Source organism: Drepanopeziza brunnea, assembly GCF_022702325.1.
Source record: "Drepanopeziza brunnea f. sp. 'multigermtubi' strain 214-2 chromosome Unknown ctg5, whole genome shotgun sequence".
Taxonomy (NCBI): domain Eukaryota; kingdom Fungi; phylum Ascomycota; class Leotiomycetes; order Helotiales; family Drepanopezizaceae; genus Drepanopeziza; species Drepanopeziza brunnea.
Genome location: NW_027094068.1, coordinates 2,482,095 through 2,506,393, shown reverse-complemented (window position 1 = coordinate 2,506,393; position 24,299 = coordinate 2,482,095). Strand labels below are relative to the sequence as shown.

The following is a 24,299-nucleotide window of genomic DNA, read 5'->3' as shown; positions in this document are numbered from 1 at the left end:
AGATCAGATCAGATTAAGCCTATATTTTAAATAATATAAGTATCAAAACCATAGTTCCATCGCTTCGTCATGTTATCAAGTGAGTCAGTTCCTTTATGCCAAACCCCCGAGCGAGAGAGAAAGAGAGAGCTCGCCGAGCAGCTTCACAATCAGTCAGTCGGCGTACTGACTGACTATCAGACCTAAGTTAAGCATATAGGTGTGGATGGATGTATTATACATTTGATCGATAAGATCTAATCTAATCTACTACTGGTATACAAACAGGGATCTAGACTCTGTGTTTTGATTCGTCGTCGAGAAGGGAAAAAAAGGCAAAGGTATGATACGATGAGATGAGATGAGAGATGAGATGAGTGCTGTGATCCTCCCTCTCTCTCTCTCTCTCCCATATGTAAAGAGCATGCATGTCACCTCAAAACGAACGCCAAAAATGCAACGCTCACTTCAACGCCAACGCGAATGCCAAGCTCACGCAAAAAAAACCTCCAATTTTCCCAACCTGTTTTGTCCCCTCCCACCCCGCGCCAAATCTCATCATACACCGCCCATCGCCACGTCTTCCCTCTGATTCTGACCCCCCTGGGGAGTAGGAGCAGGCTCGGCCAGTTCCGGCGCCTGTCTCTGCAGCATATCCGCACACCCCGCACCGACAACAGCCCACCACCATTCGCCGGCCGAGTACCCCTCCACGGCCCCCGTCTCCTCTCCTCCACCAACCTCCACAAAGACCCCCATCGCAACCCCCCACTGACAAATCAGCTTCCATTCCCAATCCTCCAGAGCCTCCTTGAACGAGCTCTTCAGGCCCTCGAGCCCAATACCCGCTCTCAGCGCTACGACCTGCGCCACCCCCGCGAAGATGCGGTTCCACATCTCCGGCACCACCTCTTCCTTGATGCTGAACCAGATGGGAATCTCCCCGCTGTTGCCACCGCGCGGAGGGCCCACCTCCCCGAAGCGCTGCAGCACGGGGTTCTCGTCGTCGAAGACGTATGATTCCGTGGGGTAGATGTCAATGTCCCAGATGAAAGCCTCCTTGGGGATCTTCTTCGTCTCGTAGCCGCCGTCGCCGAGTCCGAAGCGATTCTTCGGCACGTTGACGCCGACGAACGAGAGGCGGCCATGGGCTTGCAGGGAAGTGAGGACCATGAGTGCGCCTTCGTTGGCAAAGTAGTCGCCCTTGATACACTGCACGCCGCTGCGGAACTGCGCGTCCATCCAGCGCTTGAACATGACTGCCTCGACGAACTGTGGATCCTTGATATGGCGGCGGAACTTGGTGGTCCAGGTATCGGGGATGGAAAATGTTTTGCCGTTGACAGGTTTCGTTACCCTGCGGCGCGTGATACATTTGTTGTCCACGCATTCGTTGATGGCGTCCCTAACGTCGGTGGGGCGGAACGAGTCCATCTTTGATTTGGCAACGGCCGCGTCGAATTGGGCGTCGGGAGTTGCTGCGGCGGCGCGGATCCAGGATCGGATGACGGCCGGGTGGTCGATTTCGTCCTTGATGCGTGATTTGCTGCCGACGGGTACGGTTAAGGCCTCGGAAGCTGCGCCTTCGAACCGCTTGTAGACTGCCATGGAAGGGTGGTAGAAGTATTCTCTCCAGGGGGCTCGAATTTCCTTCTCGTTCTCCTTGAAAGCCACGACCTCGTAGGTGGAGTCAAGTTCTGCTTTCGTGCCAGGGAGAGGAATCTTCTTGTTGCTGAGCGAGCTCTCCACGTTCTCCATGACCCAGTCGATAAGTGTGCTCCATGGATACTCGGTCAACTTGTTGAAATTGAGAGGCGGAATCTCGCCACTCTGATAAGCTTCCAGGAAGACTTTTCGGAACTCCTCTTCCAGCTCCTTGATGGCCGGCTTCTTTACGGCAAGGAGGTTTTTCCAGGTCTTGGCGAGGAAATTTAGCGAGTATTGAGAAAACATCTCCGCGACCAGTACCCAGTCAATTTGGGCATCGAGACCGCCAGTCAATGTGCGGATGACCGTCACGGTGACAATGAAGCGATTCTCGAGCTCCGAGAGTAAGACATTGCTGCCCAGATTTCGGGACTTCTTGACGGTCACCTCGTTGGGGGTTCCAATCTCGACACCAAAGACTCGTGAAGCAATCGCAGGGTCCAAGATATCCGAAAGATCCGAAGGCAGGGCGGTCTGAATTCGAGTGAAATTATATTTCTCGTCTTGCTTTTGTTTGGAAGAAGCAGTGGGAAAAGTCGAAGGTTTCACCGTACGCTTGCGCTTGACTTTTGCTTTGGCCACTTCCACTTCCACTTCTTCTTTTTCTTTTTCGTAGGTCCATTCGAGTCTCTCTGAATCATCGCCCTCTAGCTTATCGTATGGGAGATCCTCAAGTGTAAAGCTTGTTATATCGTCCCATCGGACAGTGTAATCCTTCGAATTGCTGGTATCCATGCGATCCACTGTCCACGATCCGACAAACGGGTCCTTGCCTTCTGCAACGATATCTGGTTCGACAAATGCCATGAACTCAAACTTCGACGGATATCCCCCAGCTTTGTTGCGTTCTGACCCAGAAAGTCCAAAGCCGGCTGGCATCGTATTCAGACCAGGATTCATGGCATCCTTATGACCCAACTTCTTTGGCTCATAAAAATTTAAGATATCCACCTCGCTCAAGCCCTTGAGGCGCTTCGATCCATTTCTATGCACAAATCTCGACCCCTTCGGCTCGAAGGCATCATTGATCGCATCGAGCTCCTGTACAAAGACTTGCTTGGGAAAGTGACGATTGTACATACGCACAGGCTTGCCGGTAGCTCTTGAGAGTCGCACTGATGGGACTCGGACATCTAACAGATTGTCGGGCCCAGGCGATATTAATTCAACACCCCTTGAATGCTCAGCGCGAGGCTGCTCCGTCAATTTTCCAGGCGAGGCGTCGACAGTCCTCTGGCGCTTTGCAGGAGGTACTTCGAAGTCCTCGCTATCTTCATCCCAGTAATCATCAAATTCGTAGTCGGAGTATGGAGTTGACGTGGCTCTTTGGCTATTACGTCTCTGACCACCTCGTGGCTTCCGCTTTGGTAGGCCAGTCTCTGGGTCCAAGGGAGCTCCCTTCTTGATTGCGTCCATCAATCTCTTCGATGGAGGTTGAGGGAGATGCACTCTGTTGGATACAGGAGGTTCGATTAGCGGACGATGCCCATCCTCTCTTTTCTTGCGGTAAGCCTCGTATCCCAGGCTTCCTGCGGCTCGGCGAGCTGGGCGACCATACACTGGATTTACTCCATGACCAAATGGCCGAACTGACCAAGATCCATCCATTGCTTGCATGAATGTAACTGGCTCTGGGAGGTGGGGACGTCTAGCATGACGAGTTCTCTTCGACATCCCGGCAGGCTTCTCGGGTTTCGAAGGAGGGCCTCCTTGATCCCAAGCACCAGTAGTGGTGTTTGGCATGAAAGCAGGAGTGTTGCCCCAACACTGTTGCTGCACAGCACGATACGCAGCTCTCTCTTTGAAGAACTTCTTGTCCTCAGCCGCACGTCTGTCCTTCTCTTCTTTCGTGAGAGAAGCCCGCTTGATGTTCCAGGGATACGGACTCGGCTGAGCACCTGATCTGATGGCCGCCATTCTGCGACGCACGCCAGCTGCGATCTTGGCATTGTGGTTGGGATCCCGCTTCCTCGTGAATGGACCCGGGGACTTGGAGGACCGACGACGTCGCTTCTTGCTAGAAGTTCCCATGTCAAGGTCTTCCTCGACGTCCTCGTCGAAATCGGGTTCGTCCTCTTCTGCCTCCTCGTTGTCGTCTATCACGAACTCGTCCTCTGCGGAGCTTTCTTCATCGTCAACGAGGAAGTCATCACTAACACCGGCCTGTAGATCAGGGGACGGCTCCGATTCTTCGTCGACGATTGTTTCCACAACAGGAAGACGGGGGAGAGCCCGGGCAGCAACAATTTGCAATTTGTCGAGTATCGGCTGTGAAGGCGCAAACTGTGACGGGACATAGAATTGTGGGTCGTAGACCTGGATCACGGTCTTTAAATGATCGACTCGCGCATTATCCACATCAAGGCTTGGACATGTGATTATTCCTCGAGTGGCAACTCTGCTCCTGCGGCTGGTGTAGGAGAAATTCAGTCGATTGAGGCTCTTGGCCTGAACGAGATCATCGATGGCCTTGGCGCAGAACTTGGACTCGGGAAGGACATTTGTGACCGGGTGCTGCTTCAACCAGACAGCTACACTGGCGAACCAGACGCTCCGATCGGCAGCGAAGACGTTTCCGTGGTTTTTGACCAGAGAAACGACAACCTCTTGGTACCATGCCTCGTTTAACTCATTGCATGACATGGCTTCTGCCACACCGGACGCAGTGACCAGATCCAGCTTGATAAAATTATCAGGCAGCGGTCCGTTTTCAACAAGACCGATTTCCGGAAGTTCGCTGGTGATCTCGCTTGCGATATCACCCTCCCGATTCAGAGCCATGTATCTCTTGCCCGGTCTCCGGGCGTTCCGAGCGTTCTGTGGTGTATCAAGCGCCGCCGTGTTGTTCTTCTCCCACCACTCTACAATGGACTCATCGCCACTGCTGGCTTTCTCCTCGGCGTTATCAATGAGATCGATACCAAGGTCGTCCTCTTCGTCCTCAGCAGGCTTCCACTGCACTGTCTTCTTCTTTTTTGTGGTTCGCGGCTTTCCCGAATTCAAGTGCCGGAGAGATCTCTTGTCCAGATCCCGATCCTCAACGAAGTTGGGGTTGCATGACGACCGTGCCTTGTTGAGGTGGTATTCCAAGCCATTGGGATTCTTGAATCTGCCTTTGCATAGATGGCATTGAAATGGCTTTTCGCCTGCAATCTTTGTTTCCTGGATGGTTTCGTAGTCGCCGCCTTCCATGGTCAGTAACACAATGGCTCCAGTAATCGCACATCGCATGTTGGCTGCTGCGGTGTTTCCTGCTTCTGTCGCGGCGAAAATGAAACGGTGTGTGACATCAGTCTTATCATCGCGCAGAACCTTGAGGTGAAGGCCCATGGGGTATGATCCCTTCATGGAAACGACTGGGTTCCCGATGAGTTTAGAGACTCGCAGACTCAAAATAGACATTTGCGGGGGGTGCTGATCCAAAGAGAAGAATTCCACTATCTTCTGATCGTTTGAGAGGAGCAGATTGCCGATCTTTTCCTCGTACGAGCATGAAAATCGAGCTGTGCAGTTTCGTATTTCGACAGCCTCGGCCTCCGAGATGTCGGCTTGCAGTTTAGCCGTCTCGATTTTCCTCAATGCTATCTTCGAGACAGGTTTCTTCTGAGGGGGCTCTTGAGTGGAGTTGTCATCTGCCACTTCCGAAAGCTTTCTCTTCTTAGATTTGTCGGGGTCGACCGGAGCTTGTTCGGCTTGAATTGCAGGTGCCTGCGGAATTCCATTCTCAATTGCCACCAGATTTGCTGGCTGCACAACAGAACCATCAGTCTGCATTGGCGCCCGAGATCCAATTTGAGTGTCTGATGAATCCAATGTGTCTGTCTCGAGGGGATGAACAGGATTTTCGACCCTCAAGACGTCAGCTGATTCGTCCAGTCCTTGACGGCGCTGGAGAGCAGCTTCATCTGACTGCACGGGCGATAGAGCTTCAACATTTACCACAAAGGTCGGTGTATTTGTAACGGGAAGGATGGTAGAGGATTCGATCATTGAGATATCGGCCGATTGCCCAGCCGCTGCTGGGTGATGGGATGCGGCAGTCTCAGGAGTTCCAAATGACCCCTTGAGTACAACAGGTACAGCCGTGGGATTAACCACTTGACTCAGCGTGTTATTGACCTGAGGAATAAAAGGGGCAACCGTCGTCGGGCCACCAGCTGTTGATTCTTGTTCTTGGGGAGGTTTGGGTAGTGACTGAGGTCCGGCCCGACTTTCTACTGCAATCGACGTGTCTGTAGCCGTAGGAACGTTAGATTCAGTAGCAGTCGATGTATCAGCTGGTTCTGAAAATTGCTGGACCCCAAGTGATGCTTGAGTTTGCACACGCGGCTTCTTGGTGGCTTTTTTAGCATCCTTTATATCTCTGTGTGGGGTGTGGACCGTTGTGCCAGTAAGAACCTCGGTATTGTAGGTTGTTGGTACCTTGTTTTGTGGACGGACGGAGCGATCATGAGGCTCAGCATCATCCGGAGCAATTCCAGCAGACTCCTCGAGCATAGGAGATGCCGCTTGGATACCAAGTACTGTAGTACCTGGCAATTGCTTAGCAACCGTTGGTACATTGGTCAAGAGAGCCTGTGGGATTTCCAGAGCCGCTGAAGGTTGCTCGTCAGCTGTAACGGTACCCAGCGGCGGTGGCGGATCATTCAAGCTCATGCTTGGAACGCTCGATCCACCTCGAGACCCTCCGCGAGCTCTTCCTCGGGCGGCACCGCGACCTCTAGCTCTACCTTTACCACGAGCTCCCCCCAGAGAATTGTGTGGTTCAATGATGCTATCCGAAGTCGGAAGCGGGGACGTTTCAGTAGTAGTGGCATCCTGCATGGAACCAGAAGGAGTTTGAGTTGGCTGTGAAGAGGCATGTTCACCGGGCTGCTCTTTGCTCAACTTCCCACTACGACCTCTGCGCTGACCTCCACCCCGAGTCTTACCGCGACCACGACCATTGCCTCGTAGACCGCCACGAGCTTCAGGCACCGATGGAACTGAAGTATCTGCGGGTTGTGGAAGACCAGAAATTTCCTTAGAAGGACCGGAAATCTGAGACTCATTGGAGGAGAGTGTTTGGGCAATCGGCTTTTGAGTGGGAAGCACTTCAGTTGTCGCCGAGTCCGTAGATGGCGATATTGGTCGAGGCGGAACAGACTGGTTTGTATATCCCGATGGCGTCGTCTGCGGCTCATCATGATGCTGCGCATTGCCGGGTAAAGCGGTCGACGAGGTGTTTGGAAATACAGAGGGCGAGAGGAAGCCAGTTGGCTTGGCGCCTGTAAGGGCCTGCATGGTTCCGATTTGTATTCTACCAAAACCAGACAGGGCCGAGAAGTTTCCAGCCCCATACATACTAAGGGGGTTGGCAGGAGAATCTGTTGACGGGAAGGGTTGGAGAGCCGACGGCGTTTGGGAGCGTTGGAAAAAGGATGTGGGGAAACTCGGGCGTCTGGGACCCATCCCAAGTGCGGACATTACAGGGCTTTGTGGCTCCTGGGAGCCGTAGATGCTTCTGTAGCTCCCGGCTGGCGACTCAGAACGGAATGGATGGCCGGAGGTCTGATTCGCATCTGGCTGGGAAGACGATACGGAGGTATCATTTGGATTGACAGGTCGCGAGGCTGATGCAGGAGGTCCATGGATCTGCGTTTCCGGCTGCGGTAATATGATAGGAGCTGCAGCAGCGGTTGCTTCTTGCATGGCTTGTGCGCCATATGGATAACTTTGCCCTCTCAGCATGGCGTCGTGCTCGTCTACCTCCACTGACTTGTCGTTCTCCCCCTTGTTCCGAGTTGTAGGCAAGTCCCAAGGATTAGAACTAGCCGGCACAGGGGCCCGGCGGACTGATGGTTGTCCATTGGCTCCCTTCTGGCGCTTCTTGGGGCCAGGCATCTCGAGAGCAGGTGATGGGGGCGGAATCTCTGACGCGAGCTGGTTGCCATGTTCTTCTGCGACGGCATGTGCGGTCTCCGGTGAGGGAGGTGGTCCGGCTGGGGGCTTCCCAGAATTCTCTTTCGGATCTTGTTCCTTATCTGACAGCTCACCATCTTCGCCAGGGTCACCACGATGATTTCTCTTGCGCTTTTGCGTAGCATCGTTTCTTGGTCTTCCAGGCTTTTTGAGCCGGCCGGCCGCGGTGTAATTCGCAGCGACCTTGTCCTCGAGAGCCAGCTTTGCCTTGGCAACAGCCAACATGATGTGTGATTTCCATGAGCCCTTCCCATTCTCTAGACGTTGGGGGTCCTTCAGAGCTGCAGACTTGAAGACGGCGATACATGAGCCTTCGCCACTCTTCCGAGCTTCAGCCGGGAGCTCTGATCCGGGTGGGTCGATGTAGACTCCCGGGTCTCCTGCTACATAGTCGTGAGGCAGAGGAGTAGAAGCTGGTGCGAGCTCTTTCTCTCCCTGCTGGACAAGCTGATCGTAGATACTTCGTCGGGGAGGTCGTCCTCTGCGCTTTGGGGTAGCACCGGGCGACGTCTGCGGCTGTCTGCGTACCTGCCGTGATCTCAAGGTCTGCGTGTCTCGAGGTGTCTGGCTCTCTGCAGTTTCTTGTGGTATGTCCGACTCGATTGAAGTGACCAGTTGCTGTTCAGGCACGTCTCCGCACTCGTTGTTCGTCGACGTGACTTGTTCCTGGGCAGCAGCAGCGACACTTTCTTGGATAGTCTCGTTCTCCTCGGCAGCTTCCTTCTCCTCCCCGGGCGCATTCTCCTCCACAGGCGCATTCACCTCCGCAGGTGCATTCCCCTTGACTGGTAGTACATGCTCCTCAACCGGCACCTGCTCCTCAGCCGGCACCTTCTCCCCCTGCAGCCGTATCTTCGTTCCGCCTAACCCATACTCCAGCAGAAATTCCACCGCCACCAGCCTCAGCGGCGACTGATTCAGAGGCAACTGCTTACCGACCTCGATCACATCGTGTCTCGTGACCAAACCCGCCCATATCTCAGTTTTGGCGCCCTCGTCATTCTTGATAGCGTCGCCCAGCTGCTCAAAGAGTTCTGATATGGAGATACCTGGTTGGTGAGAAGGAGGAGCTGTCAGTCTCGGTGCGCTAGCTTGTAAAGCTTTTGCCTTCACTTTGAATTCTCTCACGCACGACCCAAGGAAACGGCTGGCAAGACAAGGTAAAAGAACCGCTTGGGAAGGATTGGATGAGGCTCAAAGCTGCCCCAGTGCGATCGTATCACCGCATCACGTGCCATCCAGGGACCCCGCACCAGGAAAAGCAAAGGACATTGGCACCCTCGCACTCGACCACTCGACCACCCGACCAGCCAGGAGGGCGGCACTTGCTTGCCTGCTTGCCTGTACAGCACTTGCACTTGCACAGCACTGCCAGCCCAGGGCGGGCATTCCACCCAAGTCTCGCGCGTCCGAAGAAACGCCTCCCAATCGGGACTTTTGCCTTTCTCTCACTCTCTCTCTCTCTCTCTTTCCCTCTTCCCCGTGATCCAGGAAAAGAAGAGCACCGCGAGGTCCCAAACCCCCCAACCTAAAAAAAAAATAAAAAAATAAAAAGAATGTACCCCCCCCCCTCCCAAAAAGCACCACACTCACCTTCATCTGCCGCGTTGCGCAGCACACCCCACACGCCGCTCATCACGCCATCATCTCGATCTCGATGCTCAGCCATGGTGCCCATTGACGCGCGCTCATTCTGGGCTTTCCTTCCGCGCGGGGTTGGGGCTGGGGGCGTTCCGGTGCGGTGGTGTTGGTTGTGTTGGTTGTTTTTGTGTTTTTGTTGTTAGACAGGCGAAAGGCGTGACCTTAATTTTTTTTTGTTCTTTTTTTTTGAGGGGGGGGGGTCGGAGGGGTTGAGTGGTGGGGAACCCGCGGGGTTCGTGGGAGAGAGAGGGCGGGCCCCGCTCTCTCGCTTGGGTGGCCTGGCCAATGGGGTGTCGGCGTGCGCTACTGGAGTGGGGGCTTCTCTCTGTTGGCGTTTCTTTCAGGTTCGAAATGTTGGAAATTGAATTGAATTGAATCGAATCGAATCGAAGCGAATCGGGGAAAGGTGAGCGAGTGAGTGCGAAAGTGAATGCGAAAATGGATGCGTGCTGGGGACGAGAAGTACCGTAGGGGGGGCCATGATACAGCTCGCCCATCACGTTACCCTCAGCGCATCGATTCGTGACCGTGGAAAATGATACATAAACTATCCTCTTTCCCAGCTCAGCCAGTATGCATTCACCTGAATCACTTCCGCGAGACCCCTTCACAACTTCACAAGTTCATCAATCGCCATCGCAACAGTCGTCCATCCTATCCCTATCCCGATCCCGATCCCGATCCCCAATCCACCCCGCCCCCACCAGCGATCATCAATCTGCTTTCCTGACGACGACGATGACGACGGCGACGTCGACTTGAATGACCGCGAGTCGGAAACGAGAATCGATGGATGTAGGGGAAAGGAAATTGTACATCGAGCGCCCGTTTACAAGCTACAGCTCTCTCGATGTACAGCTCTCAAGCTACAGCTTCCTCGTTGATCCCATCTCTCCCCTCTCTCTCTCTCTCTCTCTCTCCATCCATCATGATCGTAAAGAGTAAGATGGAAACACTTAGAGAGATAGATAGATAGATAGATAGATAGATAGGTAGATGTCTAAACAGAAAGGAAGACAGATCATTTCTTCTATGGTATGGTATAAATGCCTAGCAATATGCTCATGCTGATGCTGATGCTGATGCTGATGCTGATGCTGATGCTAATGCTAATGCTAATGCTCATGCTCATGCTCATGCTCATGTTCATACCCATGCTGATGCTGATGCTGATGCTGATGCTGATGCTGTTGCTGACGCTGATGCTGATGCTGATGCTGATGCTATTCTAGCAAACACCCTCCTCCAGCCAGCCAGCCAAAAAAAAGAAAAAGCGCTCAATCAAATATGCCTCCTAGACCATCCCTCCCCCGCGGTCCAGCATTTTTCTCCCCTTACAATGCGATGCAAATGCAAATGCAGGCCGCGCCTTGAACACCCTCCCAAACACCATGCTTCAACCCCAGACCCGGACCCCAAACCCAGACCCGGACCCCAGACCCCAGACCCCTAGACCCCTAAACCCCGAACCCCGAACCCCAGAAGCAAAAAGAAGAAAAGAAGAAGCAAAAAAAAAAAAAAAAAAAAGACACCACAAGAGCCCAACTAAACTCCAGATCCACGCTCGCTAAAACGGCATAATCCATCTCGTGTGTATCTCTCTTTCTTTCTTTCTTTCTTGCTTTCTTTCCATCCAATCCCCATCGACCTTCGACCTGCCTGCCTGCTCACACAAGGACAGAACAGAACAAGCCAATACTCGTCACAGCGTAAATTTCATCTCAGATCCTAGTCCCCCCCTCAAACATCCATGATAACGTCATTACAAGCCCCAATGTCGCCCCCGAAGGCGTCCAGATCTAGCACCTCGATCCGCCGCATCCACGTCTGGGGCCACAGCAGGAAGACGCCGTGCACGTCCTTCATGTGGGCCTGCCACTCCTCGTCAAAGATCGTCTCGCGGTTGTAGCACGGCACCGCGGCGCCGTCGCCGGCCCGCGCCACGCTGAGCTGCTTGCACAGGTCCAGGATCTGGAAGCCCTCGGCCGCCGGGATCACCGTCCAAGCGTACTTGGTGCCGATGTTATGCTCGCGCAGCGCGCGGAAGGGATCCGGCGAGTGGGAGTGAGCCCGGGCGAGGGGGGCGGCGGTGCTGGTGCTGCCGCTGCTGGACGACACGGGGCCACGGAAGGGGGAGGGCGTGTAGCTGGCCGCGTGGCTGGTGGTGTAGTTCGGGTAGGGGGAGGGCGAGGCGGAAGCTGATAGCGTGTAGGATGGGTGGGGCTGTGAGTGTGAGGCCATGGACATGAGTACCGCGGACGGGGAGAAGGAGTCGGCCGTCTGGTGCCCAAAGGTCCGTTGGTAGGATGTTTCGGCATCCATGGGTTCGGAGTCGTCGGTCCGGGCGGACAATTGCGAGGAGGAAGAGCGGTTGCGATCCTGCATCTGGGGTTGCGCTGGGGGCATTTCTCTGTTGATGTTGGTTAGCACTTTTGACGGCTCTCCCACTCGCCCCATGTTGAGCGTCAACATGGTGTGACGACGGCATCCGAGAGCACTTACAATCTACCCCTCCCACTACTGCCCTCCGCAATGGCCAGATTCAAGCCCTCGTTTTTGATGTGTATCGCCACGTGCTACTCTGGTCAGCTGACTTGCCCCCTCTCGATTTGACGTTGAGGCAGGGTAGGTATTGACTGACTTTTCTCAGGTTGGCCGCCGTCTTTGTCTCTTTCTGGCAGAAACCGCACACCGACTCGCATTTTGCGATCCGTAATACGCCCGTCGTGTTCCAGGATGGGTGAAGATGTCCTTTGGAGCAGTTGGTGTTGGCCAGGGAGGATATCTCGCCACTGCTGGGCCGGTCGTGCTGTGGTCGGCGCGAGGAGGTCATGTCGGTATCTTCTATGTCCCAACTATATATCCCGAACTGATCCCTTGTGGTGGGGTTTGTGAAGGAGAGGTCAGTAGGCCCTGTGCTTGTGTGTTGTGGTCTTGTCGGTTGTTATTATCCTTCTCGATACAACAAGAGGTAAGTGTGTAATGTAAGCGGGATGTCTTCGCCCCTTTATGGAATGCTGTTCAATAATAGAATCGCTAGAAGATCAATAATGGGACAGAGGGGTTAACAAGCAGAGTACCGCCAATGATCAAGGTTGCAAGCTTATCCGGGGTGAAACAGTCTCCGTCTGGAGCTACCTCCGCACAAGAGAGGAAGCCATGATACTTATACGGATTTGTCGACGCGTCCGTCTCATCCCTACCTGGCGTCCATGGATTCGCAAAGGTGCCCGGGTCAGTGCTGGGTGGATGCAAGGCTATTCAGGTCAGGTCAGGTCAGGTCAGGTCAGGTCAAGGCTGCTGAGTAGCTGGGGAGCTGGGTAGCTGGGTAGCTGGGTAGCTGGGTAGCTGGGTAGCTAGCTAGTACTGTAGTAGTAGGCAGTAGGCGCAGGTCCACAGCTGGAATGTTCGCTTTGGCTTCTGGCTTTGGGGGGCTATGGAACAGGAGTGTCTATGCTTTGATTCCGCACTGTACAGGTGTAGGAGGGGAGTAGGAGCGCGAGAGTGGAGAGCGGAGGGTGAAGAGTGGAGAGTGGGAAGTGGAAAGTGGGAAGTGTTTATTTCTGAGTTGGGAAATGCTCGCGAGAGTAGCGAGCGTCGAGAGAGGAAACGGACGGGATTTGTATTGTAGGCAAAAGATGCGATTGGCTCCGCTGCACCCTGGGCGGACAGCCATGCGGGCGTGCGTGGGTGGGTGGGTGGAGCGTGCGACTTGGGGAAAAGTCAAAAGGATTGTAGGGACGTGCAGGGTCTACCCGCTGGGACGGGGCGATGAGCTTCTGGGATGCACCTTCGGATCGACCTGCGGGATGGTGAATTTCTATTTTCATCTTGTTCTTTTTCTTCTTTAGTTGCGAGAGGCCACGTGGATGTGGATGTGGATGTGGATGTGGATATAGGCGTGTTTGTAGAGAAGAGCGGTGATCCCAGAGCCGGAGTTAGAAACACGATGATCGATCTCTAGCCAGCCGTATGATACAGTAACAATCTTACAACTGCTGCTCGACCGGTATTCCGTAAGCGGCTTCGGGCCAACACACTTGACTTTTTTCCTATTTCTTCGACGACGTGTGGTCGAAACGTAGTACGATGAGAAGCACTCAGGAGACGACGGAAGACGATGTGATGCCCATTGAGGAAAAAAGACCGCTATCAACAGCTAACCGATATCGAGAGATATTTGCCGGTTTCAAGTGTGCTGCATGTGCAGAAGAGGTTACATGTACAGAGAAATTTAAATATTAATATTAATCTACGGTATGTATAGCATATATGATAATATGATAAATACACAGATACACACACATACACACATACACACATACCACATACGGCTCTTCGGTATACCGGTACATAGTTTCCTCCAGCCTCGTCTGAAATGCGATTCGTCAATCCAACGACAACTGTCTCTCGTTCGACCTCTCCCACCGCCCAATCGCAATCGCGTACCGAGGAGTCCGTACTCACTCCTCTCCCTGTTCCTCGATCCCACGTGGCCTTGAGGGGGGGAACCCGACACCTTGGGTGACAAATGTCCGGACGCATTCTCAGGGATTCCGGAATCGGGAATGCTGCCATCGATACTTACAGGACTGTACTACTGTACGTAAGTAAGTAAACACGGATGATCCTCGCTCTCCGCTGTCTGTGCGGCACGGGGTCCCTTTTGATTTATTTATATTTGTTCTGTTTTGTTCAGTTTTGTAGGTATTAGCGAATGGGAAATAGGTTGGGGGTGGATATATATGGCTGGCGTTCTTTTCTGGGATGATTGTTTCCAACGTGGTGGTTGATTCATTTCCCCGAGGGTGGGTTAGGAGAGCTCGCGACGAGTCGCATCTTCAGTCCAGTCTCATCTCGCTCGACGCACCGCCAACTGGCAGCAGCTCTTCGCCCGGCGCAGTAGTAGTAGCGAAAAAAAAAGGGTTTCCACTTGGATCCGACGCCAGCCTTGAGCTAGTCTTACTACGTACGTGTACAAGTACTAGTAGGCGTAGTTCTTCGTAGCTTGGTACTCAAATCGGACGGCGAGACCGAATGGAGAGATTCGAGGTTGCGATTGGGCAATCCATGCCTCAGATTTAGGCTTTGGAGGTTCAGAGATCAAAACTTTAAAGAGAATCTGGATTCCGTAAGGAAAAGGAAAACTCTCAAGGTAGAGGGAGAGACGAGATAGAGGAAGAAGCATGGCGAGCGGGCGATACGGTTTCGAGAGAATGCCTCAGTCGGACTTGTGGATGTCGATTTCAGACTCCGAAGCCAGCCAGCTAACTAATATATATATATATATGTCTTGACAGACTGTACGTAGATATACCGGTAGTTGTATACTGCCGAGTGCTGCGATCAACATGATTGGCACTCGCAAAGGGTCAGAGTGAGTGATAGAGCGGTGTACAATACATATAGGATGAATGCGTAAACAAGTACCGACCGGTATGGTGCAATCTTCACTCGCTCTTCCGACTTCGATCTTCGAGGGTGCCAAACGGAGAGGACCCATAGACACGGCTGAAGAATGCCTTGGCCTCCGAGATCGATCTTGGCTGCCTCGATCTTCCACCATCGTCTAACCTGCTCTCCATAATTCCCAATCCAGACTGTATTCTTTTGGCTCTCGGCACCGCGTGCACCAACAACTTGGCATCCCATCCCATCCCATAGGGGGCCATTTCGCGAATTATTCGCGAACTCGCATAATTTACCTTTCTAGGCGTGTCTTGCATCCCGTTCTCATCATCATCATCATCGAGCTTTCATTTCAAGGAAGCTCGGAATAGTGTCCGATGAATGAGGGCTGCCCCATTCCAGAGATCACGATCTTTCGCATTGCCTATCTTGAGATCGAGATCTCAAGGCCGCGAACCGAAGCGGATGACTGACCCTACATTAGATAGAGAGGCCATTTGGTGATAATGTTGATTAGCAGGAGCAGCATTCTTGCTGCCTACTCATACAACGAATGCGTAAGATGTTGTCGGCAAGGCTTCGTGCAAGTTGGACCGTCACCAAATCAGCTGTCGCCGGCCGTTGAGCATAAATCAAACACTCTGTAGATAGCAGCGCCAACCCCTAGTAAAACACTGATAATAGTCGCGATCAAAAAAAAAAAAAAAAAAATAAAAAAAAAAGATGGAACGAATCTGGGCAACGATCATCCCATGGTTGGTACGCCGAGCCTCCGATTATCATCCGCAATCTTTACAATTGTATGAAGCTGTGCTATCCTTGGAATAATTGCAGAGACCGATAGCTAGCCTTTCCACGAACGAAAATAGAAATCCTAACACACCTAACACACCGCAACCAAGCGTCCTTGTATCTATCACAAGGCTTTTCATTTTTGGTGTCGAAGTACAAAGCGGTCCAAAAAAGCTGGAAAGCTGACATGCGCCATTGGGCCTTTAGTCACGTGTTTGGAGGCCACAGGGAGTGGGCCTAATCATTGGCGTTTATCTTGCACGAGAGGGTAGTCTATAGGAACTTCCCAGTTACTAGTATAGTACACTTATTGAAGCATATAGATTAAAATGGATAAATAGACTTTTTTGCCCCTCTGTAACCTTTATCAAGTGCGGTACGAGATCAGGTGATGCTAGCTGTTCCCAACGTTGCGAAAGGCATTGAGAGAGAATCATTGAGATGAGATAATGAAAAATAAAAGGCAGCTGGATTCGGATGAGTAGACAGCACCATGTGATTTATACACAGCCATGTTCAGCACGCCATAAGCATAAGCTGGAATGGACTTGATCTGCCTTGACATATACATCATAGGCTTGAGAAAGCCTGCGAAGATGCGTTGGGTATGCACTTATGGCTATACCGAGAAATGATTCTCTTCTCGTGCTCGCCATACCGGTACCTAGGTAGGTGTCCACGCTTCTCTCAACATTGACCCAGCTTTCAACCTTCAATAGCCAATGGTCAGAGGCAAAAGAGGAAAAAGAAAAGCCCGTGGGCAAGGCTAATACAAAAGTGGATAATACAGATAAGATAAAGCGAAGAAGAGCCGGGTCTGGAGCGCAATAGGGCTGTCTTTGAGTTTGACCAACCCAAATCTCCGTGGCCAGCAATTTGGATTGGATTGGTTTGGTTTGGATTTGCTCCAAGCGCAAGCGGGAACCCCGATGTGCTTTAAGCTTAAGCTGAAGAGGACCCTGTGTCCATCCCTTCCGCTCCCCCTCCCCTTCTCCCCCCTCTTGGATCTGTACCTCGATCGCAATTGGCACATCCTACCTAGTATGCATCGCATTGCTTGCAGAGGTGTTGCCCTCCCCGTCCCCGTTGGTCAGTCAGCCAGTCAGTCAGTCCCGTGAACATTCCATCGTACAAGCTGCTATTGCCTGGCTTTGTACCACCTCTTGGTGGTACTTGCGCAACGCCTTGCCTTCCATGTCCTTCTTCCCCCTCCCTCTCTTCGTATTCAATCAACAACTACCTGCCGACGTCCCTGGTTCCGGCAATGCACTGCACCTTGCGCACTCCCAACTCCCAGCACGGATTCTGCGGCTCTCAACTGATGCACCGCGACTGGCCTGCGTTGCAATCGCCCCCCTCGACACGCATCGCGGCAGGAGAATGAGCTTGGGCCTGAGAAAAAAGGGACGACGACGGCGATAAGAAATGAATAGAAGCAGCGCATGACCCGAGATGGATCAGCCGAGAGAAAATGAGAAGGGAAAAGTAGAGGATGGGACTGGGCCTGTGAAGAAGCAGCGCAGAGCCAGTCGGCCCAAGGTCAAGACGGGCTGCAATAACTGCAAGTGAGTCGCATCCGCATCCGCCTTCAACTCCGCCGCCGCCATACACATTCGTTGCTTATCTAGATTTCCAGGCACCGGCGAGTCAAATGCGACGAGACGAGACCGCAATGTACGTGCTGGACAAACATCTGCCGGGGAGGAAGTGGCTAATAGGCGCAGGTCAGAATTGCGTAAAATCAGCACGGCAATGTGAGGGGTACCCTGCGCACAAGAGGACGGGCGATGTTCTCCCCATCGCCCCCAGGCCAGACGTCGCAGCTGGAACGTCGATATCATGGACTCCCTCCTCGTCGACGTCAAATTGGGGTTTGCCCTCTGCGAGGATCGTTCCGAAGAAAAGTCATCGTCCTGTCCAAGTCCCACGTGTTGTTCGAAAACCTCAGAAGGTTACCGTCACCCCGAATTCTGTTGTACCACATGTCCACCCGCGGCAAACCCCTAAGCTGCCTTCTCCGACGACACTCAGCCCTGGCGGGCTCACGTTCGATGCGAAGGAGGGGCAATATTTCCGGGTATTCAGGACGCATACTGCCAGCGAGCTATCGGGATTTTTCGATTCGGAGTTCTGGCAGAGGAGTGTACTTCAAGAGAGTCATTCCGAGGCTTCGATACGGCACGCGGTCGTTGCGCTGGGAGCTCTGTATAAAACATTGGAGTCGGCATCGGAATCCCCTCCAGGTTCGCCGGTAGCCGAGACATTCGACACGGTGCCTACCAGCCATTATAATTTCGCATTAGAGCAGTATGGGAAGGCGATTGCCCGGCTAAGAGAATCCCTCGCGAATCAGGAAACTAGGTCGGAGCGGACGACATTAATATCCATCGTTTTGTTTACATGCTTCCAATCATTTACTGGGGATCACAAAGCCGCCATCCTGCAGATTCAACACGGACTTGGCTTTCTCGAGGAGAGGCGGCAAGACTCCAGAAATCCAACTATGCAGAAGAAAGAAGAAAAAGTCGAGGATGAGCTCGTCCAGATATTCACACGCCTAGCAGTGCAGGCCAAGTCCTACGATATGGCCTTCCATTTCCCTCACCCATATGTGATTCGACTCTCCCCCAAGACCCAACCAGACCCGACATCGCCGCAATCCCCATCCTCCCCCTCCGACTCCTCAAGCGACCCCATGGATCCCCCTATGCCCTCGGCTTTTCGCAACGCACAAGAAGCGCGCACCGCCCTCGACTCTCTCTGCGAGCGCATCATGCGTTTTAACGAACTGCTCTCCTCCTACCATCGTGGCCCTAACAACATCCTCCCGCGCTTTGTCATGTCTCAAGGTATGGTTTTTGGCGACCAGCTCCGACAATGGGACGCCGCCTTCGCGCCTCTCTTTCTCACCCGCCGCAACAGAGGCGTCAGCAATACAGAGCGCGCCGGCATCAACGTCCTCAAAATGCTGGAACTCATGACTGGCATACTATATCGGATGGGCTTCAGCACCTCCGAGATGGAATTCGACAATTTCACGCCGCAATTCCAGGTGATTGTTGACTTGGCCAGCGAGGTTGTCCTGGATGAGGAAATGGTCTTGGCGCTGGCTAAATGTGGTACCCAAGCGAGGGATTGTAAGCACCGGCAGAAAGCCGGCTATCATCTCCCTGGCCTAGCGAGTCACCAACCTGGCGCATATGGGGAGGACGAAGGGTATATGCATATCAAGGCCTCGTTTGCCCTCGATCTTGGGATTGTACCGCCGTTATTTGTCGTCGCGACCAAATGTCGGGACCGCAAACTCCGCCGCGAAGCTATCCGCTTGCTGATGAGTAGTCCACGGAGAGAAGGCATGTGGGATTCAATACTGAGCGGTAGAGTCGGCCAGTGGATCATGACGATCGAAGAGGCGACCATGTCACCGTGGGAGGGCCCCAGCGGACGCGCAGCGCAGGAAACCGTGCCGGACGAGCGGCGGGTGATGGTGAAGGAGATCCTATTCGATATGCAGAGTCGCGAAGCGACGCTGCGATGCGGGACGCGGGGCGCGAGACAGGGCGATTTGGACACGAGGGCGAAGGAGACGCATATTTCCTGGTGATGAATGAGGTGACTACAGGATATCGACAGAAAATTGCGACTGCTTTTTGGCAGGTATGCATGGAATGTGAAACGACAGTACATAGGAACCACAGGACTTGAGATGCTAACGCGGAGTTGGGGAGGGCGGGGGTATAATTTAGCGATATCATGGAGTATAATTATAAGAAGATATTACGGGCTTTGCCTGGCGTGATGGCGATATTTGTGACCGGGCCGTGCTGAGGGATATAAATATCAATAAACATCCATACTTTCGGCTAAGGAAAGGGGCTCGGTAGAAAGTCCTGATGTGAACTCTGACTTGGTCCTATGATAGGTAGGGACGTCTTACTATGATGGGAATGTAAACGCGGGATAAGATTTTTGTGCCTATTGAATATGTTTATTTGTTTTAAAATAAGAGGGGGGGATTGTTTGAGAGTGTTTGAATAGTAGATTTTGAGATGCTGTAAGTGAAGAAAGGGTAGGGGTACCGACCGTACTTGATGGAACGAGTACGGGCGACCGGGAGATCTTTAGCCCGACTGCAACGAGCAAGAGATCCAGATAACTCCTTCTGGTCGCGTGACAAGAACGTAACGTCTAGAAGGATGAATGAGGCGTGCTTGCAGCCTCGGTCGCCTGGATTCGTATGGGTGCGGGGTTCCTTCGGGATCTTTTGAAAATGGGGGCGGGCACTACGATCGTCGTCGACATGACGTTTTTTTCCGCGGTACACAAGTCACAAGTGCCGTTTGCCAATGAGGGGCGGAGATCGCCCCAAGAATACTTGTACACACATGTAAAACATGGGCTTCTCTTCTCTTCTCCTTCTCTTTCTTGTCTTGAGCAGTAGTTGTCTCTGCGTGAATCTAGGTCGGTTCCTGGATGTTGAGTACTTCTTCTGGACTTTTCTGATTTACCTACGAGAGCGATAATGGCTGGTAGAAACAATATCGCTATGCTCGACGTGAGTGTTTTTTTTTTTTAAAAAAAAGGAAATCAAAGAAGAAAAATATCTGTTGCTATGTTGATTGGTATTACCCCGCAAGGCATGATGTGGCATCTCATCATAGCATCACCACCTCGCGATATATGCAAAGCTCTCTGGGCATCTTCCGATCCTCGTTCGATCATTCCAAGCCCAGCCAGCAGTCTATTCAAGCCAATCTTCTGAGTTCTGGGCTGACCCCGAATTTCCCCCCTCGCAGACCACCCTCGTCGACCGCCTCCCCGCGGCCTCCAAGACGCTCTTCGACGCCAAAGCCACCAAGTGCCTGTCCTTCGAGTCCATCGCCCAGGAGCTGGGCCGCTCCGAGGTGGCCGTCGCCGCGCTCTTCTACGGCCAGTCGACAGCGTCAGCCGAGGACGTGAAGAAACTGTCGGCCCTCCTGGGCGTGGACGAGGGGAAGCTCTCGGCGCAGCTGCTCGGGGGGTTCCCCGATCGGGGACGGGCGGGGCCCATGCCTCCCGTTGAGCCGCTGATCTATCGGCTGTACGAGATTGTGCAGAACTATGGGTGAGTCTGCGTCCTTGGGTTTGCGGATGCCGGGGCGAGGTTGAGTAGAGGGGGTGCGAGTGGCTCGGGTGGCACGAGATTGGGGGGGGGCAGGGGAGGGCATTGGTGGATCAGACGCTGGTGTTGGTGTTGGATGGGTTGGGACTGATGCCGAGGTGTAGATATGCCTATAAGGCTGTCATGAATGAGAAGTTCGGCGACGGGATCATGTCTGCGATTGCGTTCAGCACGAAGGTCGAGAAGGAGGTTGACGAGGACGGCGTTACGTGGGCGAATATCACGCTCAGGGGGAAGTGGCAAGTCCTCTCTCTCTCTCTCTCTCTCTCTCTCTCTCTCTTCTTGAGCCAGTGCTGAAGTGAAGTGCCGCTAATGATCCTTCCAGGCTGCCGTTCACCAGATTCTAGATGGACAGACGTGAATAGTAGAATGAAAGAAGAGGTGGTGGTGGGAGATCGCAGGCTGTATCGAGAGCGAGCTGGAATCCGGTGCTTCACACGGGCTGTCAGATCAGGAGTCAGAGGGTATACGTATGTAAAGTCAGTCAGCGAGCGCACTTGTTTCGCACCAGGACAAAAAACGATGCAAGAGTCTACTCACCTATCACTTCAACTCTTCCCACCTCCACGTCGCGCCTCTACCCAACATCATAATCTCCAAAGGTAAAAGGACTGTGTGTGATGACGGTAAAATCCACGTCCAAAAGCAAGATAGAAAAAGCCACTATACATCGCAGATAGTAGTATTCCAAACCACGCTCAACCCCCGCCCAGTTCCGCCCCCAAAATCGTAAAGCGGTAGTTTCTGAATGGCTCAAAGCCCTGTCAACTCCACTGTTCCGACTGAAAAACTGGCTCAAAGCCTGCAAATCAAGAGTCCAGATATTTTTACAGCTACAATCACTTAGTAATTCTTCAGACTATCACTATGTTCTCAAGGGCTCTGAACTCTTCGGTCGGTTATTACTCCCTCCCAGCTTTCGATAGCAAGGCGATTCCTCCCCTGGAATGGCCGTTGCGTACCTACCGGTACTCTGATGTGGCAGCGGCTCACTGATAGCGCAAGGGACCGGGCACGGGGACCGTGGGTCGCGATTTCTCGCAGAGGAGGAGGAGAAGAAGAAGAAGAAGAAGAAGCTCTAGCGAGCCTGCGAAGAAGCCCTTGGTTAACCGGGCCAGGTGCCGTAGCGCCCCGGTGACATCTGACATCTTGACATTCCCGCGCCGTTTATCTGAGCTCATCCATCGATAAAGCTGCAAGCGTACGACGGGACGCGTTGTCGTTCCTCGGGAAAAAACTAATCTGTGAAGCGATGGCTTCTCTGCTCCTGGGTCGAGAGAGGAAGGGCTTGTGAAGTTTTGCTCTGGGACGGAGAGAGATGCTTTGATGGTGCTTGGTTTGCGTTGATGCGCATCGGGATGGAAAAGGCGGATGGGGTGCTTTGGAGCAGATCACTCTCGAAGTGTAGATGCTGACTTCATTAGGTACGTTAGGAATGCTGGTTCTTGTGCTGCCGTTACTGTAAAGAAAGAGACGGTGCCGCTTTCGGAGATCGTAACGCAAGGACGGAAGAGGAGTCGGTCGCTCTCCCTTACTGGAAAGGTATTCCCCGAGGCCCTTCGGAATCGCTTCTCCTTTACATTCGCGATCCCCAAACCTGGAGCTCCTTGGCCGTCCTCCTTGCGTTTGTTGCTTGTACAGCTCTCGAGTACCTTCAGCCTTTACCTTTTGTGTTGGTTGATCTCAATACCTTGCTTGAGAACATTTCCTTCTCTTACTTGACCTTTGATGCGCTCTCGTGATTTTACGAATAGATAGTCGCGCAGGGTCGTCGCAGAAGGGCGTGCGAGTAAGCGAGTCCTGGGAGTCTGGGTTTGGTTTTGGGACCTTGATGGACGCTCATAAACCACAGCGTCACGGATTGAGCGATGTAGCCGATGGTCTGACTCGTAACGTGTAGAAAACCCAAATCTAATTCCAAGTGTGGTCGTTCTACAACAGCCAGTAGATTGGAGAGAGGTGCACTCTACCCTAGTCTCGAGCTCTTCCCAAAGCATCGCTTCAGTTTCGCGTACCTGCTATAAGTATCAAGCATCAATCATAAAGTAAGACGGTCCGAGCTCCCACGCACCCTCCTCAAACACGTGGACTACCTCTTCACGTAGACGACGTCCGTAGTAGCGCTCTCCATCATCTCTGTCCTCAACATTCCTATTCTTCTTCCCCCTCCGCTCCTCTCGGCTTCGGTGTTTCCTCTTCAGCTGCTCACGTCTCTGATCCCCTCCCTGCAGCGCTCCGTGATCCAATACGCCAACTCCAGCTCCAGCTCCAGATCCACCCCCACCATCACTACCATGTTTCCGATCCCCAATATACCCCTCCCAATCCGCCTCCAGGCCGCCACCGTACGAGACGTGCGGCTCCCGGCCTGCATATCCATGCCGGCCCAGGGCTGCATCCTGGGTGTACCCAAAAGGGCTACTCCTCCTCCCCCGTCTGCGCCGCAGCCGGCGCTGGCGCTGGCGCTGGCGATGGCTCTCTCTGAATCTATCTGCCTGAGCTCCATCCCCATCCCCATCCCCATCCCCATCTCCACTCCCATTTTCATCGTCATCGTCATAGAACTTCAGCCCTTCCCTCGGCCCCTCCTGATGCCTTCCGATCGCGTCGCGCACGGCTTTTCCAACGACGGGGATAGCGGCTCTGACGAGCCACTCTGTCAGAGACGGAGCGTCGCTGTCATTTCCACGTCTTCCTCGTCGTGCAGCCGGCCTGTGCATCTCTCCCTCTCCCTCTGTCTTGGTCTTGGTCGTGGTCTTCTTCTCCAAGACCTCAGCCACTCTCTCGGCAATGATATGCCTAAGAGGCATCGATCGCGGTACTCAACAGAGGCGAAGCCAGAGCACGCGTTGTGTGTGTGGTATATTAATGTTTGTTCTCATAGCCAGATGCAGAGATATCGATCGAGAGAGAACAACTCGAGAGGATTGGAAAAAGGGGCACGAAAAGAAATGAAACAGGGGACTGACTCCCTCGGGTTACGTACACAGCTATGAAAGCGTTGCTCTGCTCTCCTGCTCTTGTGAATAATAGTATTCATCACTCGATCTCTTCTTTCCGCTTTGAATTACTCACACGCTGTTAGATGCTGCTGACTCGGTCATTTCGTTGACTTTTCCTGTCTCTTCAGTGGCGCAGCAGAGGCGGATGTTTCGTGGAATATATGTATATATCTATGCCTGCCAATTCATCTCTTCCTCTATTACCTACTCTAAAAACCCCCCGTGGTATCCGTTAGCAGCAAGCAGCAAAGCCTCTCTCTCTCTCTATCGTTATTCCCGAGCCGCAGCCAGACGGACACGCCTCACCCATATATACTCCTGATTGCCATTCCCCGCTCTCCCGGGCCGCTTCTATGAGTAAGTAAGTGTCATCCTTCCCGCCACCGGTCAGTATCTCTTCAGGTTTCGGCTTGGCAGCAGCAAGCAAGCAAGCAAGCAAAGGGGTCTGGTCTATCACAGACCTTTCCCTTCCGGTTTTCTGGCTACGAATCCTGGCTGTTTTCGGTGAGCTTACCTATCCATCACTCTGGGGATGGCGGCTGCGATGAGTTTTGTCGGTTGTGGAGCGGGGGTGGTGTTTGCTATACCGCTGTTCTTGATAACTTCGGCTGGCTTTGTCGGCAAGGCCGATCGAATATATATATATA

The 24,299-nt window shown here is 53.0% G+C and overlaps 5 protein-coding genes across 5 annotated transcripts; 2 read left to right on the top strand and 3 right to left on the bottom strand.

The window, feature by feature from the left end:
• Positions 1-537: 537 nt before the first annotated feature.
• L3040_004023 (uncharacterized protein) lies at positions 538-9,316 on the bottom strand (the record flags this gene model as incomplete). The annotated part of the gene is made up of 2 exons (XM_066156639.1): positions 538-8,717; positions 9,241-9,316. The coding sequence occupies 2 exons, from the start codon at positions 9,314-9,316 to the stop codon at positions 538-540; spliced, it is 8,256 nt and encodes a 2,751-aa protein (XP_066012214.1).
• A 1,712-nt stretch (positions 9,317-11,028) lies between these two features.
• L3040_004022 (uncharacterized protein) lies at positions 11,029-12,121 on the bottom strand (the record flags this gene model as incomplete). Its single annotated transcript, XM_007294171.1, has 3 exons — positions 11,029-11,698; positions 11,791-11,864; positions 11,930-12,121. 3 exons carry the CDS (start codon positions 12,119-12,121, stop codon positions 11,029-11,031), a joined length of 936 nt encoding a protein of 311 aa, XP_007294233.1.
• A 4,820-nt stretch (positions 12,122-16,941) lies between these two features.
• L3040_004021 (uncharacterized protein) lies at positions 16,942-19,093 on the top strand (the record flags this gene model as incomplete). The annotated part of the gene is made up of 3 exons (XM_007294170.1): positions 16,942-17,054; positions 17,126-17,163; positions 17,214-19,093. The coding sequence occupies 3 exons, from the start codon at positions 16,942-16,944 to the stop codon at positions 19,091-19,093; spliced, it is 2,031 nt and encodes a 676-aa protein (XP_007294232.1).
• Positions 19,094-19,759: 666 nt separating this feature from the next.
• L3040_004020 (uncharacterized protein) lies at positions 19,760-20,997 on the top strand (the record flags this gene model as incomplete). The annotated part of the gene is made up of 6 exons (XM_066156638.1): positions 19,760-19,876; positions 19,931-19,950; positions 20,005-20,044; positions 20,286-20,593; positions 20,755-20,889; positions 20,976-20,997. 6 exons carry the CDS (start codon positions 19,760-19,762, stop codon positions 20,995-20,997), a joined length of 642 nt encoding a protein of 213 aa, XP_066012213.1.
• Positions 20,998-22,677: 1,680 nt separating this feature from the next.
• Positions 22,678-23,460, bottom strand: L3040_004019 (uncharacterized protein; the record flags this gene model as incomplete). The annotated part of the gene is made up of 1 exon (XM_007294168.1): positions 22,678-23,460. One exon carries the CDS (start codon positions 23,458-23,460, stop codon positions 22,678-22,680), a length of 783 nt encoding a protein of 260 aa, XP_007294230.1.
• Between the last annotated feature and the right edge of the window lie 839 nt (positions 23,461-24,299).